Source organism: Carcharodon carcharias, chromosome 32 (genome assembly GCF_017639515.1).
Source record: "Carcharodon carcharias isolate sCarCar2 chromosome 32, sCarCar2.pri, whole genome shotgun sequence".
NCBI lineage: Eukaryota > Metazoa > Chordata > Chondrichthyes > Lamniformes > Lamnidae > Carcharodon > Carcharodon carcharias.
In genome coordinates this window covers 5,355,566-5,372,858 of record NC_054498.1, presented here as the reverse complement: position 1 = coordinate 5,372,858, position 17,293 = coordinate 5,355,566, and the positions used below count along the sequence as shown (strand labels likewise).

The 17,293-nt window shown below is 46.2% G+C and overlaps 1 protein-coding gene across 4 annotated transcripts in view; it reads right to left on the bottom strand.

The window, feature by feature from the left end:
• Positions 1 to 17,293, bottom strand: part of fes (FES proto-oncogene, tyrosine kinase) — a 42,902-nt gene that overhangs the window by 658 nt on the left and 24,951 nt on the right. For all 4 annotated transcript variants that reach the window (XM_041178161.1, XM_041178159.1, XM_041178158.1 and 1 more), the window contains 13 exons: positions 16,261 to 16,398; positions 15,626 to 15,745; positions 15,221 to 15,343; positions 13,024 to 13,210; positions 11,839 to 11,916; positions 10,167 to 10,376; positions 9,260 to 9,382; positions 8,238 to 8,291; positions 6,725 to 6,843; positions 4,844 to 4,938; positions 3,018 to 3,141; positions 1,962 to 2,119; positions 109 to 231 (listed from right to left, as the gene is read on the bottom strand). In XM_041178161.1, the coding sequence (XP_041034095.1) occupies positions 109 to 231; positions 1,962 to 2,119; positions 3,018 to 3,141; positions 4,844 to 4,938; positions 6,725 to 6,843; positions 8,238 to 8,291; positions 9,260 to 9,382; positions 10,167 to 10,376; positions 11,839 to 11,916; positions 13,024 to 13,210; positions 15,221 to 15,343; positions 15,626 to 15,745; positions 16,261 to 16,398 (1,652 nt within the window). The remainder of the gene's footprint in view (positions 1 to 108; positions 232 to 1,961; positions 2,120 to 3,017; positions 3,142 to 4,843; positions 4,939 to 6,724; positions 6,844 to 8,237; positions 8,292 to 9,259; positions 9,383 to 10,166; positions 10,377 to 11,838; positions 11,917 to 13,023; positions 13,211 to 15,220; positions 15,344 to 15,625; positions 15,746 to 16,260; positions 16,399 to 17,293) is intronic.

The following is a 17,293-nucleotide window of genomic DNA, read 5'->3' as shown; positions in this document are numbered from 1 at the left end:
TAAGAAGGTGGAGGTGAAGTTGTTTATGAAAAAAAAAATCTATTTGTTGTAACCAGTGTTTTTTCACATGTCCTCATTGCTTTAAACTTATCTTGTGTTAATTCTCACCTTGTTCAACCTCCTCTCGAGTTTGCTGATTTGTCATGGTTGGGTATGGTGTTGAACCCAGAGTGAATGTCTCCCACAGCAGTATCCCATAACTCCAGATGTCACTCTCAGTTGTGAACCGCCCTGTGGAGGAATCAACTTGGTAAATGGACAGAGGTAGAGATTTTAAAGATGGTCAGTCAACATCAGAACGGCATTCGTGTTTTGCAGTCAAGGTCTTTGATCAGTTTTGTTCAGTTTTACACTGGAATGATGAACTGTCCTTTACTCCTGCAGATGCTGCCTATCCTAGGGATAAAGGAACAGGAGGAAGCCATTCAGCCTTTCAGCCTTTTGAGCCTATACCTCCATTCAACTAGATGTTGTCTGATCTGTATCTCAACTCCATCAACCACCTTCTGTAACTCCTAATGTCTTCACCTAACAAAGATCTATCAATCTCAGTTATGAAATTCTAAATTGCCCTCAGCCTCCCTAGCTTTTTGGGGGAAAGGGTTCCAGAGTTTCACTACCCTTTGTGTGAAGAATCGCTTCCCAACATCACCCTTACATGGGCTAGCTCTAAGTTTAAGGTGATGCCCTCTTGCTCTGGATTCACCCACCAAAGGAAACAGTTTCTCCCTATCGAGCCTATCAATTCCTTCACCTGCATCTTGTTCCCAGGAGTTTCTATTTAACAAACACAAGTTTTCGCTGGAGAATTTGACAAATTAAAAAAAGCAGTTTGGGCTCCTGACGTTATGTGACAGTGGGAAAAGGTGATAGCGAGTTGGCAGGCAATTTTACATCGCTTCTCGCATAGATTTTATCCACTGCCAATATCCTGTCACGCGTTTCAAACTGTTGCACAAATTCAGGATCTGTAACACCTCCAAAGCGTTAATGTTCCTTATCCCAAAACATAAATAAATCACGGGAAACAACGTGTGAAAAAAAGAAAGCTGATGTCCTCCTCTGATTTTCCAATTCTAGCTGCATAAGAAGCTGAATAAACATCATAGCCTTAGGATGACAGCCCCCCGAATGGTGTAGCATTGAAGTTACACACACCAGGTCCCATGGCCTTAGAGGCTGTAGGAGGAGAAGGAACCAAAAAAATCAGCCAGGGCTCTTGATCAATACTGAGCATCCACTGAACAGCGTGAGTGTAGACAAGGTCGATCTCAATTTTTTAAAACTGTTCATGGGATGTGGGCAAAGCCAACATTTGAGAAACTCACCAAGGCTCCTTAGACAACACCTTCCAAACCCACACCACCGCCTGGAAGTTCCCCTCCAAGCCATTCACCATCCTGACTTGGAAATATATCGCCGTTCCTTCACTGTCGCTGGAACTCCATCCCTAACTGCACTGTGGGTGTACCTACACCACAGGGACTGCAGCACTTCAAGCAGGCAGCTCAAGGGCAATTAGGGATGGGCAACAAATGTTGGCCTAGCCAGCATTTAAAATAAATTTTTAAAAATTCTTGCCCATCTCCAATTGCCCTTTGAAAACAGTTAGGGTTACTGTAGACCAGGACCAGGTACAGAGGGCGGATTTCCTTCCCTTGTGAACCAGATTGGTTTTTAACGACAATCAATTTATGGCTAGCTTTCAATTCCAGAGCTTTTTTTTTAATTGAATTTAAATTCCACCAGCTATCATGGTGGGATTTGAACCCATGTCCCCACAGCACTAGCCTGAGCCTCTTGGATTACTAGTCCAGTGATATTACCACTACACCATTGTCTCACCACAACACATCCTGTGGTTTATACACTTGTGAATACTCACTGTAGTGGCAGGTTACCACACTAATGCTCATGCTTATCAGTCCTGGTTTTGCTGAACTACGAAACCAAAGACATACCATAATTGAGTGCTTCAGGTGCTGTCCACTTGATAGGAATTTGCTTCATTCCTCCAGTAGAAGAGTACACTCCATCCTCCTCTTCTCGAGACATCCCAAAATCGCTGATCTTCAGAATGTTCTTCTCTGAAACCAGGCAGTTCCGGGCTGCCAGATCTCTGCAACATAATCCAAATTAACTTTCTTTTCAGGTTGTACATAGCAAGGTCCCACTTAAATAAAGGACCACATCTTTTTGGCACAGGCAAGCAGAGCCAAGCAGAGACAGACAGAGCCAAGCAGAGACAGACAGAGCCAGACAGAGACAGACAGAGCCAGACAGAGACAGACAGAGACAGACAGAGACAGACAGAGACTGTTGATTTGAGGGACAAACATTGGCCCAGGACAGCAGGGTGAACTCCCCCAGCTCTTCTTCGGAATAATGTAATAGGATCTTCTATATCCACCTGAGATGGCAGACGAGGCCTAGGTTTACTGTCTCATCTGACAGTGTAGTACTCCCTCAGTACTGCACTGGAGTTTCAGCCAGGATTCTGTTCTGGAGCAAGAGGAAGGAAAGTCTAAGGAATTCCACTGTTTGAGATAACGTGCATCCTCCAGTGCTTCGATATCCTTTTTATAACATGGAGACCAGGCCTGTGAACAATACACGGTTAGTCAGTCACCACAGGGGCATCTGCAGTGAACTACAGTTGACCCTCAATGCCTTCCGACTAGGAAAATGGGGGTGAGAGTTCACCTAAATTTCCACTCGTGTTTGAGAGCCAGAGGTTGCAGTCGGGTGAGAGCAGGATTCTTGTCCGCTCTGAGGTTTACCGTAACCAGACATCTAGAACCAACGCTTGAGTGTTCAAGCTCTTGGACGAATAATGACCATTATAGGGAAGGTAGCGCAGGGTGTCCAGCTGAATCCACTCTCCACCTGCCAACCTCCCCCATCAAAAGGTAAAAACATAGTGACAGATAGCGACAAGCAAACTAACAATCAGCCCATTCTGTGTTTGCACACTCCTGTATGGTCAGAACAGTTCCCAGAGATTATCCTGTGCTAACCTGTGGATGCAGTGCTTGCTTTCCAAATAGGCCATACCAGAAGCAGCATTCTCCGCCATCTTTATCAGGTCTTTGGTGCTAAGATTATTTGCTTCATTGCGTAAAAATGTCAAGAAATCTCCTCCTGAATGGAGAAAATATCAAATGAAAAGGTTTTTTTCTTGATGTTTTAATGATTTGATGGTATAATCAGTGATTTGAAACATCTCTAACATCTCACAGTTCTGATGAAAGGCCATTGACCTGAAACATTAACTCCGTTCCTCTCTCCACAGGCACTGCCTGACTTGCTGAGTATTTCCAGCATTTTCTGTTTTTATTTCAGATTTCCAGCATCTACAGTACTTTGCATTTATAAACATACAAATTAGGAGCAAGGGTAGGCTATTCAGCCCCTCGAGGCTGCTACATTGTTTGATGAGATTATGGCTGATCTGATAGTGGCCTCAACTTCATTTTCCTGTCTACCCCCCCCCACCCCCCCCATACCCTTTTGACTCCCTTGTCAATCAAGAACCTATCTAACTCAGCCTTAAAAATATTCAATGACGCAGCCTTCACTGTTCTCTGAGAGAAAAATTTCTCCTAATCTCCAGCTTAAATGGAAGACCCTTATTTTTAAACTGTGTTCCCTAGTTCTAGCCTTTCCCACAAGGGGAAACATCCTCCGAGCATCCACCTGGTAAGTCCCCTCGGGATCTTGTACACTTTAATAAGATCACCTCTCATTCTTCTAAACTCCAATGGATACAAGCCCAACCTGTCCAACCTTTCTTCACAAGCTGACTTCCCTATCCCAGGAATCAGCATTAATGATTTGACAATGTTTATCAGTGGTTCATTGGACAGCAGTGATTGACAATGTTTAACAGTCATGCCACTGGGGAGATTGCCTTCGTCTTCTTTGAATAGTGCCACAAGACCTCAAACATTGTCTGGAACAAGTAGATCCATTTTAACATCAATTTTAACATCTCACACAAATGACAACACCGTACTCTCTCAGCACTCACTCAATTGTCAACCAAAATCATCGACTCAGGTCCTGCAGCGAGGTTTGACCCCATATCCTTTTTGACTTAGAGGTGAGAGTGCTACCAACTGAACAAAACTAGCAACCTTAAAGAGATTACATAGAGTCCACAACACAGGAAGAGGCCATTCAACCCAACTGGTCTATACCAGTGATTTTGTTCCACTTTCTGAAGGATGTGAGGGTCCTTGAGAGGGTGTAGAGGAGATTTTGCCAGAATGGTTCCAGGGATGAGAGATTTTAGCTACAAGGTTGAGTTGGAGAAGCTGGGGTTGTTCTCCTTGGAGCAAAGGAGATTGAGGGGAGATTTGATAGAGGCGGACAAGATGATGACAGGTTTGGATAAGGTAGAGAGAAAAAAAGCTGTTCCCATTAGCTGATGGTACAAGGATTAGGGGACACAGATTTAGAGTTTTGGGCAAAAGATGCAGGGGGGAACGTGAGGAAGAACTTTGTTATGCAGCGAGTGGAACCTGCTGCCCACAAGGGTGGTGGAAGTGGAGCTGACCGTGATTTCAAAGGAAAATTGAATGGGCACCTGAGGGAAATGAACTTGCAGGGGTACGGGGATGGAGTGCAGAAATGGGACCGACTGGACTGTCCATAGAGAGCTGGCATAGGCTTGATGGGCCGAATGGTGTTCTTGTGTGTCGTAACGATTCTACCACTCATGTGCAGAGTTGATGGAACAGGTTGTGGACGATCTCTGGAAGGAATGGGCTTTGAAGGGTTAAATGTCTCTCTCTCTGCTCCACTCTTCCTCTTGTAGTTAGTCAGCGCCTGATTTTCTCACCTTGTACCAATTCCATGACAATATAAATTGGCTGTTTCTGAGTGCATACTCCAATCAGCCTGACAATGTTTGGATGATCGTATTGTTTCAGGATTCTGGAAGAGAAATGGAAAGGATGTTAAGATTTCATCAGACAGGGGTAGAACGGAAAACTCGGAGAAAACTCCAATGACCTTGGCGGGACCAGAAAATCCCGGCCATCATTTTCTTTAACAGCCTTTAATAAACTGACCTGCCCCACACACAACAGTTTGTTCAGTGTCTTCACATGCACTTTGGGGAATAGTGGGGAAGTATTGGAAGGACTAGCAGGCTGATTATCAACCTGTTGAACTGTGTATGCTCCTTCCATGGCCAGCAATTGGTCTGGGACTTGAACCTGGGGCTTTGGGCTCAGAGGTAGGGACTCTACTTTCTGAGCCACAATATCTCCACACAGACAGAATTATAATACAGAAGCAAGCCTGCCCAACCTTACCATGTTGTGATTATCCTATTCACGAGCAGCAGTCTGAATCCTGTGTGCCTGCTCTCTACCCCACATCCCTCATTCCCCTTTCTTTCAATCATCCAACTGACCTATTCTTCGATATTGACAAGGTCTCAATCACTGACTCGACACCCCTGTCTAAGGACCTTTCTCATGTTCTCAGTCCTAAATGTCTGGTCTTTTATATATAACCTCTTGTTCTGGATCCCTCGATCACTGGAAACAGACTGTTTCTCCCTCCTTTATAAACTTTTCCATCAAATCACTCCATAAATTCTCGCATTCTGATGAAAGCAGTCCCAATTGCTCACCTGATTGCTGGACACCAATGAATGGTCACTTCCAGTGCTGGACAGTAATGTGCGGGCTCTCCCAGTACTGGACACCAATGAATGGTCACTTCCAGTGCTGGACAGTAACATGGGGGCTCTCCCAGTACTGGACACCAATGAACAGTCACTTCCAGTGCTGGACAGTGATGTGCAGTCACTCTCAATACTGGACACCAATGAATGGTCACTTCCAGTGCTGGACAGTGATGTGTGGTCACTCCCAATGCTGGACACCAATGAATGGTCACTTCCAGTGCTGGACAGTAACATGCGGGCTCTCCCAATACTGGACACCAATGAACAGTCACTTCCAGTGCTGGACAGTGATGTGCGGTCACTCCCAATACTGGACACCAATGAATGGTCACTTCCAGTGCTGGACAGTAACATGCGGGCTCTCCCAATACTGGACACCAATGAACAGTCACTTCCAGTGCTGGACAGTGATGTGCAGTCACTCTCAATACTGGACACCAATGAATGGTCACTTCCAGTGCTGGACAGTAACATGCGGGCTCTCCCAATACTGGACACCAATGAACAGTCACTTCCAGTGCTGGACAGTAACATGCGGGCTTTCCCAATACTGGACACCAATGAACAGTCACTTGCAGTGCTGGACAGTGATGTGCGGTCACTCCCAATACTGGACACCAATGAATGGTCACTTCCAGTGCTGGACAGTAACATGCGGGCTCTCCCAATACTGGACACCAATGAACAGTCACTTCCAGTGCTGGACAGTAATGTGTGGGCTCTCCCAATACTGGACACCAATGAATGGTCACTTCCAGTGCTGGACAGTGACATAACCCTGTGGTCTGGTGAACCCATGAAGCACCAGACTGTTGGTGATAGACGCGCAAGATTGGCAATTCTGGAGAAATTCTGGTTCTGGTTCCAAAATGTTATCTAAACATCACTAGAACATCTTCAATTGAACACTCTTCAGCAGCTTTGGCAATTGCACCATCCTAAGGCTCAGCTCAGGGTCTGCCTTGCTTGTTTCACTGTCCACAGAGACTATCATGATCACGTACTACACTCTCCAGCACTGACCTGGCCTCCATCAGGAACTTATTCTTCTGATCCGCTGGCAGACTTTCACGGCACATCTTTACAGCGACTAGAGTGTTGTCATTCCTCATCCTCCCGCTGAACACTTCACCAAAGTTACCCTGCGGCCAAGAGGATTGAGAAATGGTTTAGTCAGGGGGCATGATGGGCCAGGAATGTACGGTCCCCCTCGTGACGCGTCTCTCCCCCCCCACCCCCCCTGCTGGATGCAGCGAGCCGCTTAAATCCCCATCCAATTCGGCGGGAACCTTATATCCTGCCTGGAAGGAGGGGCCATAAAATCCTGGCTGTAGTTTCAAAATGATGGGTCCCCCATTTCAGCTGGAGATGAGGAGGAGGTCTCTCAGAGGGCGTTAAACTTTGGAATTCTCTTCCCCAGAGGGCAACAGAGGCTGGGTCATTGCATATATTCAAGGCTGAGTTAGACAGATTCTCGAGGTACAAGGGAGTCAAGGGCTATGGGGGGCTGGCAGGAAGTAGAAATAAGGTCACAATCGGATCAGCCAAGATCTTATTGAATGGTTGGGCAGGCTCGAGGGGGCCAAGGGCCTACTCCTGCCCCTATTTCTTATGAAAGGTGTGTAAAAACCAACAACACACACCAACCCCACATCCCCCCACCCCAGGTAACACATCAGAGGCAGTAGAATCTACTTCGTCACCAACAACAGCAACAAAAGCTTGCATTTATATAGCAGTAAAACCTCCCATGGTGCTTCACAGGAGTGTTATCAGAGACAGAATTTAACTCAAAAGTTACATAAAGAGATATTTTGACAGGTGGAACAGCTTTGTCAAAGAGGTAGGATTTACAGAGCATCTTAAAGGAAGAGAGAGAGAGAGCGAGATGATGACAGAGAGGTTTAGGGAGGGAATTCCGGAGCTTGGGGCCAGGCACAGCCACCAATGATTGAGGAATTTGAGGATGCTCAAGAGGCCAGAATTAGGGAGTGCAGATATCTCAGAGAGTTGTAGGGCTGGAGGAGGTTATAGAGGCAGGGAGGGGTGAACCTGTGGAGGGATTTGAAAAGAAGGACGGGAATTTTAAAATCAAGCTGTTGCCTGCCTGGGAGCCAATGTAGGTCAGCAAGCACAGGGGTGATGACTGAAGGGGACTTGGTGCAAGTTAAGACATGGCAGCAGAGGTTCAGGTGAGCTAAAGTTTAGGAAGGAATTCCAAACAATCTCCCGAAGGTGCAGTTTCTGGGGTATCAGAAGGGAAACGGTATGGAAGGGCAGAGTACAGTTCCATACGCACCAACTGCTCTCCTCAGTCAACTAGCAAAGCATGAACCTGGACAGTGGGCATTTCAACTGCTGAGACCATCATTGGGCCACTCCCTGTTTGTACAGCTCCGTTTTTGCAACTAAGCTTTTAGGAGAGGCAGGCCTGGGTATTGATCTAATACAATATGGGCCAGGGTGGGCTGGTGGGGAGCTGGGAAGGACAGTGACATGTTATAATGTAAACATTATCAGTCATACAGGCACTTACCCGACCGATTCGATCTCCTATTAGAACATCTTCATGGTCTAGTACCCACTTATCCTGTAAAGAAATGCACATTTAGAGACACCAGCAGCTGTCCCTGTCCTTCACCCAAGTGGTTATGTGGAAGGTTAAGCAGTGAGGGTCTCCAAATTATTCAACTGCAAGACCATCACTGTTTGCCTGATGTCCATAGTCACTAGACAGTCATTAGGGGTGGGGCCACTGTGTGACTTTTCTTGTTCCTAATATCTTATGAAAGATGGGTAAAAGCCAACAACACAGACCAACCCCCACCCCCTCCCACCCCAAGTAATACATCCAGAGACAACAGATGCTACAACACCAATAGAAACAATAATGTCGGAGCACTTAAGTCAATCGTAACCTCCACCCAGCACCATGAGCCCAAACTGAGATCACTTTGCTCAACACAGAGTCAATCAAACCAGGAAATCTTTTCTGTATTTCCCTCACTGCCACACTGGACAGTTCCTTTACCTCCTTGTTCAATGTGGAAATTCTCCACTGGGTAATGATTGTTATGGCACATTGCTGTGTGACTGAAAGGGAAAGAGAGAGAGAGAGAGTGTGAGAGAGAGAAAAAGAGAAAGAATGAGAAAGAGAGAGACAGGTTAAGTAGGGAGAGAAATAGGTTAAATGATGGAAAGCAAGAAACCTAGAACGAATTAGATACTCGCAGAGAAAGGAAGAGAGATCCAGAGTGAGAGGGAGAGAAAGAGAGCCTGGGTGAGATAGAGAGAGAAAGCATGGGTGAGAGAGGTCCGAGAGAGAGAGAGAGACCAAGCATGTGTGAGATAGAGAGAGGGGACATGGGAGGGAGAGGGTCTGAGAGAGAGAGAGAGAGAGGGGGAGAGGCAGTGAGAGAGAGAGCATGTGTGATAGATAGAGCGAGCATGGGAGGGATAGTGTCTGAGAGAGGGTGAGAGAGAGAGGTAGTGAGATAGAGAGAGCATGGGAAGGAGGTTTGGTGAGAGTTCTAACTGGTAGAACATGTCAATGTGTACCTTAGCAATTGGTTTCATCAGGATAGCTCCGGTTTTCTTGGTGACAGGTTGTTTGCTTTTCAAGAGATTGTCAATGAGGAGAGGGATTGTGGGAAAACTCTCACCATCAAATCGATACTGGGACTGTAAAGAAACAAGGAGATCAGAAGCTCAGCATTTTTTCAACATACATCATTACTTGGAATTGTCAACCAATGTTCCACAGTTTGTCTTAATTCCTAAAAACATATTGTAATCATCTTTTCATTACCAATGCTGAGTGGTCTGACTTGCCTTGTTCCCATGTTGTCATCTCTATAACTGCATAATGACCAGCACACATGGTGCAGCATGCACAGCACAGCTCATTATACATTGCACATTGCAATGTGACAATGTTGAACAGGAGAGACACAGAGTAATGACCTTACTTACTGACGATTATATGGAAACAGCTCTTCCTCTTTGCTCAATGCTCTCTCTCTCCACTCCCACAGGTAGATGCCCCATCCAAATCTTCTCAATTCGATCTTCCCTTTAGAAAGTGCTGACTCCTGCTGGCTCACGCTTCCAGAGGTACCAAATTCCCAGGTGGCCCATTCTTCGTGGGTGAGCCTACACTGTGCACCTCAACAGGCTATTCCACCTTAGGGGCATCACAGCCGAGTTTGACACTGTCTTTACCCAATGACTGTACATGTGTGTGCATTGGCAGGAAAAGGGGTTTCTGGAGGAGGAATCCCCCATCTCACTCCCACAACTGATTGTTTCCTCTAACCCTGGAGTCCAACTATAACTCTTCTAGCACAAGCTACACTAACTCACCACCTAGCAGGATTCAACCTTATTCCCGAAAGCTGATATTAAAAGTGCTGAGGGGACTTTTAAAGGTACCATTCTCACTGGCCCACATTGCTCTCATACTTACGTCTGCATGTTGAATGATAAAATGGCGACACTGTCCTGCAGACATCACGGACAGAACATACTCCCCCTTGTTCTGGCTCTCACGCACCAGGAAGTCTCCCTCGTTGACCAGCAGCTGCTGAGTTTCCAAGCGGGGAATGGCACCGTGATACCAGGTCTGCTGGCAAAGAGGCTTTTGAACGGCAGGTACAACTTGCACGAGAGGAGGGAGCTGGAACAAAGAGGGACACACCCTGTCAGGATTGCGTAATTGACGGGTAGAGATGGCCTCAATCCAGGCTTCTACTTTTAAGAGTTTCTTACAAACTTAGTTCCGAAGATGATGCCTTTGGGATTATGAAAGACAGAGGAAGTAGACTTCAAACACAGGATTATGGTTTACGACAAGCTTTGTGCAAAGTTAGAGATTGGAATAAACCCATTCCATCCCTATAGAATAGTCAACTTATGGAATTATAAAACAGGTTGTGGGGGGTGGTGGTGGGGTGGTGGTGTGGGCTGATTGGTGTTTTTTTTATATTCATTCGTGGGATGTGGGCATCGCTGGCTAGACCAGTATTTATTGCCCATCCCTAATTGCCCTTGAGAAGGTGGTGGTGAGCTGTCTTCTTGAACCGCTGCAGTCCATGTGGTGTAGGTACACCCACAGTGCTGTTAGGGAGGGAGTTCCAGGATTTTTCCCCAGCAACAGTGAAGGGACGGGGATATATTTCCAAGTCAGGATGGTGAGTGACTTGGAGGGGAACTTCCAGGTGGTGGTGTTCCCATGTGTCTGCTACCTTCTAGATGGTAGTAGTCATGTCTAAGGAACCTTGGTGAGTTCTTGCAGTGCATCTTGTAGATGGTACACACTGCTGTTACTGTGCATTGGTGGTGGAAGGAGGGAATGTTTGTGGAAGGGGTGCCAATCAAGTGGGATGTTTTGTCCTGATGGTGTCCAGCTTCTTGAGTGTTGCAGGAGCTGTACTCATCCAGGCAAGTAGGGAGTACTCCATCACACTCCTGACTTGTGCCTTGTAGACAGTGGACAGGCTTTGGGGAGTCAGGAGGTGAGTTACTCATCGCAGGATTCCTAATCTCTGACCTGGTGTTGTAGCCACAGTATTTATATGGCTGGTCCAGTTCAGTCAATGGTAACCCCCAAGGTGTTGACCGTGGGGGTTCAGTGATGGTAATGCCATTGAACGTCAAGCGGAGATGGTTGGACTCTCTCTTGCTGGAGATGGTCATTGCCTGACACTTGTATGGCGCAAATGTTACTTGCCACTTGTCAGCCCTAGGCTGGATACCGTCCAGGCCTTGCTGCATTTGGACATGGACTGCTTCAGTATCTGAGGAGTCGTGAATGGTGTTGAACATTGTGCAATCATCAGTGAACATCCCCACTTCTGACCTGATGGTGGAAGGATGGTCGTTGAAGAAGCAGCTGAAGATGGTTGAACCTCGGCCTATTTGGGAAGCTGAGCTACTCGATTCTGTTCATTGTCAACCCATTTCGGCTTATAGGAATGGGAGGAGGCCATTCAGCCCCTCGAGCCTGGTCCACTGTTCAATTAGAACACAGACTGTCTGTATTCTTACCACCACCCGCCTGCCTTGGTCTGCTACCCTTTCCCTTACAAAAATCTATCAAGAAACTTACATTTCAGAATTCAGGAGAAGGTGCCACTTACACTGAACTTTGGTTTGAAGAGTCCGGTGAAATGGGTCTTCAGCGTTTCTATGGATAAGGCTCTGAGATTATCCTTCCCCTTTCAACGAAAGAGAAACACGTTAGAACAAAAATCAAAACTGGCAAATGCTAGAAATATGCAGCAGGTTTTGTCAGTCTCTGTTTGTTGGGTTCAATGGCTCAGGGCACTAGGATGGGTTGGAAATTTGGCCAGCATGGTTCACAGTCTTTGAACCATGTGGTCAGATAGGAGGTCAGGAGATGAGTTTCCAATACATATGAATGGTGAGTTTCCCCAGCACAGACCCATAAATAACCCTTTTAGTGTACACTCCCATCACCAGTCCTGCGAAGGGACCCACTACATTGATTACATATTATTTACAGCACAGAGACAGGCCATTTGTTCAATTGGTCTATGCCAGTGTTTCTGGTCCACATGAGCCCCTCTTCATCCCATCCTATCAGTATTTCCTTCTATTCCTATCGGGTTTCCACTTAAATGTATCTATACTATTCACTTCAATCCCTCCCTGTGGTAGTGGAATGTGGGTTCCACATTCTCAACACTTTCTGGGTAAAGAAATTTCTCCTGAATTCCCTATTGGATTTATTGGTGACTCATATATTGGTCTCTCTAACAAGCGGAAATATTTTCTCTACATCTACCCCTATCAGGTCACTCATAAACCTATTCTTTTTTAGAGAAAAGAGTCCCAGCCTGCGCAACTTTTCCTGATAATTATAATCTCTCAGTTCCAGTATCAACAACAACAGCTTGCATTTATATAGTGCCTTTAACAAATTCTAAAATGTCCCAAAGTGCCTCACGGGAGCATAATCATGGAGCCATATAAGGAGATACCAGGACAGATGACAGAAAGCTTGGCCAAAGGCTTATTTTAAGAAGTGTCTTAAAGTCAGCACAAGTGGAAACATGTTCTCTAAGACTCCTGGAATGCCTTTCTCTCTTCAGTTGCTGAAGAGCTTCTTGCAACTTTCTGGCATTTCCTGTCTCTCTCTCTCTCTCTCAGGTTTCCAGCTAAACATGCTTAAAAGAGGGCTGGCTGACACGTCACCACTAACTGATTGACTGTGCAGTGCTCCAATTCGTGCCAAGGACATGTTATGTTACTGCATGGAAATGCAAGCTCTTTTCTCTGTGTTGGTGACTGTTGAGACTCACAACTGAGGAATTGGAATATCGATCCTCCTCTAACTGCAGGGCTGATGGAGGCTCCCTGTCTCCCAGCTCTTTCAACTTCTGCTGCAGGGACAGTCGCTGTGCCTCCAGCCTCCCCTTGTTGCACAGAAGCACCTGGACCTGCTGTTGACTCTCCTCCAAAGCACATCTCTTGCTGAAGATGTAAACACTGAAATAGAACAGATGGAAAGTATTTAGTGAGAAACAGGAATGACTGAAACATAAGAAATAGGAGCAGGAGTAGGCCATTCAACCTGATGAGCCTGCTCCACCATTCAATACAATCATGGCTGATCTCCTACCTCAATGCCACTTTCCTGCATATGTCTCTCAACTCTCTTGGTATTCAAAAATCTATTGATCTCAGTCATGAATATACTCAACGATAGAGCATCCACAACCCTCTGAGTGGAAAATTTCACCTCATCCCAGCCCTACATGGCTGTCTGTTGATCCTGAGGCTGTGCCCCCTGCCTCTCTAGCAAGGGGCAGACAGACTCTCAGCAGCTACCCTGTCGAGTCTTCTAAGAATTTTAGACGTTTCAATGCGATCACCTCACATTCTTCTAAACTTCATAAAGTATAAGCCTATTCTGCTCAATCTTTGTTCACAGGACAGCCCTCTCACAAGGCCACTGCAAGATGTGGGGTGAAATGGGAGGAACAGTAATGAGAACACTGACTCTTTTGAAGTAGGATGGGGCTGGTGCAGTGAGGGGCTCTGCCATATACTGGCCCCATGTGAATTTTTAAAAATTCATTCATGACTTTTGTTGTGGGTTTCGCTGTCTGGGCCGGCATTTATTGCCCATCCCTAGTTGCCCCTTGAGTAGGTGGTGGTGAGCTGCCTTCTTGAACCGCTGCAGTCCATGTGGTGTAGGTACACCCACAGTGCTGTTAGGGAGGGAGTTCCAGGATTTTGACCCAACGACAGTGAAGGAACGGTGATATATTTCCAAGTCAGGATGGTGAGTGACTTGGAGGGGAACTTTCAGGTGATGGTGTTCCCATCTATCCCATCATCAAACTCTTGGCCAGTCTCAGAACATAAGAACCCATTAGAATTAGGAGCAGGAATAGGCCATTGGGTGTACAGGCTTGCTCCATTATTCAGTAAGATCATGCCTGACCTGATTATGGCCTTAACTCCACTTTCCTGCTTGTCTCCCATAACCCTGTAGATCAAAAATCTCGCTAACTCAGCCTTGAATATATTCACTGACCCAGTCTCCACTGCTGGCAGGGGAAGAGAGATCCAAAGTTCAATCTCCTCATTTTAAAGGGGAAACCCCTTATTTTTAAACTGTGCCCCTAGTTCTAGATTCCCCCCATGAAGGGAAACATTCTCTCAGCATCTACCCTACCAAGCCCCCTTGGAATCTTTTATTTTCACTAAGGTCACCTCTCATTCATCTAAACTCCAATGAGTTTAGGTCCAACCTACTCAAACTTTTCTCAGAAAACAAATCTTTCATCCCAGGAATCAGCCTAGTGAACCTTCTCTGAACTGCCCCCAAGGCAGGTATATCCCTCCTTAAGTAAGGAGGCCAAAGTTGCAGTAATCCGGGTACAGTCTCACTAATGCCCTGTAAAATTGTAACAAGATTAGTCTGCTTTCATACTCCACTCTCCTTGCAAGCAATAGTTCCTCATAGCACAAAAATGGCCAATCCCCATCAGTGACTCATCCAATGGGTTGGGGGGGGGCAGTGGGCAGAGGGTGGGGAGGGGCCAGGCACCTCCCGGTTCAGGGGAAGAAAAAATTGGAGGGAGAGGCATAATTTTCAGGGCTTCCTAGTGAATGGTTACGGGGGGGATTAGGAGCAGACTTGGGACAGTGAGACAGCAAGAGAGAGTAACATAATGAGGAGCAAGAGTGAGTGAGAAAGTCAAAGAGACAGACAGACAGAAAGTGGAAGTGAGAGAATGGGACACAAACAGACAGAGTGACAAGGGGGCTGACAAATATAGTGAGAAGGTGAGTCGGTGGAGTTAATCTATAAAAAGGGATAGGCTTATTATACCTAATGGTCTTTTCCTGTTTCTCAAAGCCTGTTAGCATGTATCTCACAAGGATCCAGAAAAAAATAGTCAAAAGAAACTTTTGAGTCTCAGAACCGGCTGTGCTCTGATTCCTGAGGAGATGCTGAGCTGTGGTCAGGATCTGGGATTTTCTCACCGTGATCTGCAGCCACTTGACTGTTCCTCTGCTGCTATTTCTGTGGAAATCTGTCTGATGGTTGCCTGTCGGTTGTCAATGGTCCCTGTCAGAGATTGCAATTCTTCCTCGATGGATGTTAAACTAGGGGAGTAAAGAGATGTAAATCTGTACAATATCCAGCAGGAATATGGGAGAACTGTACCTGACACCACAGTCCAGGTGCCAGACTTTATTACAAGTGTAGAAGACACATAGACAGAGAGACACAAACACAAACACACACACACACACACACACAGACACACACACAGACACACACACAGACACACACACAGACACACACACACAAATGTGCACCAACATTGACACATGCACATACACTCACACTAACAGAAGCACAGTAGTACTGGAGATGCCACTCACCTGTGTTGCACTGATTCAATGGTCAAGTCGTTGAGTTCTAATTCTCCCACCTGCAAATTGTCCAAGTCCTCCAGGAGGCTAGTGTCAAAGGTCACGAGCGGAGGGACCTCGGCTACTGACCTGTCCATTAGGACAAAGAATAAAGAGATTCAGGATGGGACAGAGTGATGATAGGCCTTATTTGGAAGTTTCACACTTTCACAGTCCTCCCCAGATGTGGAGTTGAGCCACTCGTGCCAATGAGGTACTGGGATCAAACCCTGATCTTTCCTCAGTTAGTGCAGGGTGGGAGTAACATGGAGTTAACAATGGCCTCAATAGCCCCGGACTGGGACTGGGTAGTGGGGAAGGATGAAAATCAGTCAGGGCTCATGCTCATGATGTGGATGCTGGGCTCAGCTGATTTCTGTGATCGTATAGCCCCCGACACTTACTGTCTGGGCTAGTACGTGAGGTATGGCCACTGAATAAAGTACTGGAGAGCAGGTGACTGGTACTAGCAGTCAGTGTCTTCAGGAGGTTGAACAAGCTGTTGAAAAGCACATTTTCACAGCACACACATTGTTGTAAATAATGGGAACAAAATCCTGTATCTGATCAAATCAGAGAGTACTGTGTGCATCAGAGGCTCAGACCTGTTTTGCTCGATGAAACTCTCATATTCTTTGTGTGGGTTGATCGCCTCAATAACATCACTGATCTCCCGATGAATGGTCACCACTTCCTCCTGGACCAGGCTGGTGATCTCTTGATATTCCTGCAAAATCTCTTTACTGCGGGTAAAAAAAGGAAATATCTGGATTGGTGGACCTGCTGTGAGTGCATTTCTCCCCATTCAAAGATATTCCACAAGGGTTCAAGCTGCCACCACTGCCCCCCAACCCCCACAACTCTTGCCCCAAAACACCAACCGATAACCCATCTAAATTGGGGCCGCGGCCAAAATCATGGTTTAGAAATTCATCTCATTACGCTCTTCTCCCAGTATTCAGCTCCACCAGCTTCGACATCTGAATGTTTCTCGTCGGATGTATAATAGGTGAATGATGTAACAATTACCTTGGGGTCATCACTTGACACCCATTTCCAACCCCATGTGTTCCCTCGTGTGCTGCTTTGTCAGACCCTTTTTGATTAGCGCTCTACACATCATCTTCCTCTTCCTCCTGTCCCTGTTAAGGTGCTGATGCTGAGTGAGCTGTGAGTTCTAATGATTCCCACATCTCATCAAGCAGCCTCACGCTCTGTCGGTTTTAAGCAGGAGACAGAGTTTTCACAAGGTTATCTGGCTTGTGGCGTGGAAACCGCTTATAACAACACCATTTTTTTGATCCTTTGGTGTCAGCTCTCCCGATCCTTAGAATTCACCATGTTGGATTATTCACCCATGAACAGGGAAGGTGGACTGGGTTACACCATTACGAGACAGTTAGTTTTACCCTCTTGATGATGTCCTGTTGCAACATAATCCTGTTGAATACGAGAAGATCCATAGGTTCAAACACACACTCCCACACTCCTAAATACACACAATCAATCGCCACACACACGCACACATACATACCCACACACACAACAAACCCACATGCCCACTCACAGACTTTCACCCACACACACACATGCATACATACACACACTTACACATCCATCCACACGTGCACACATAAC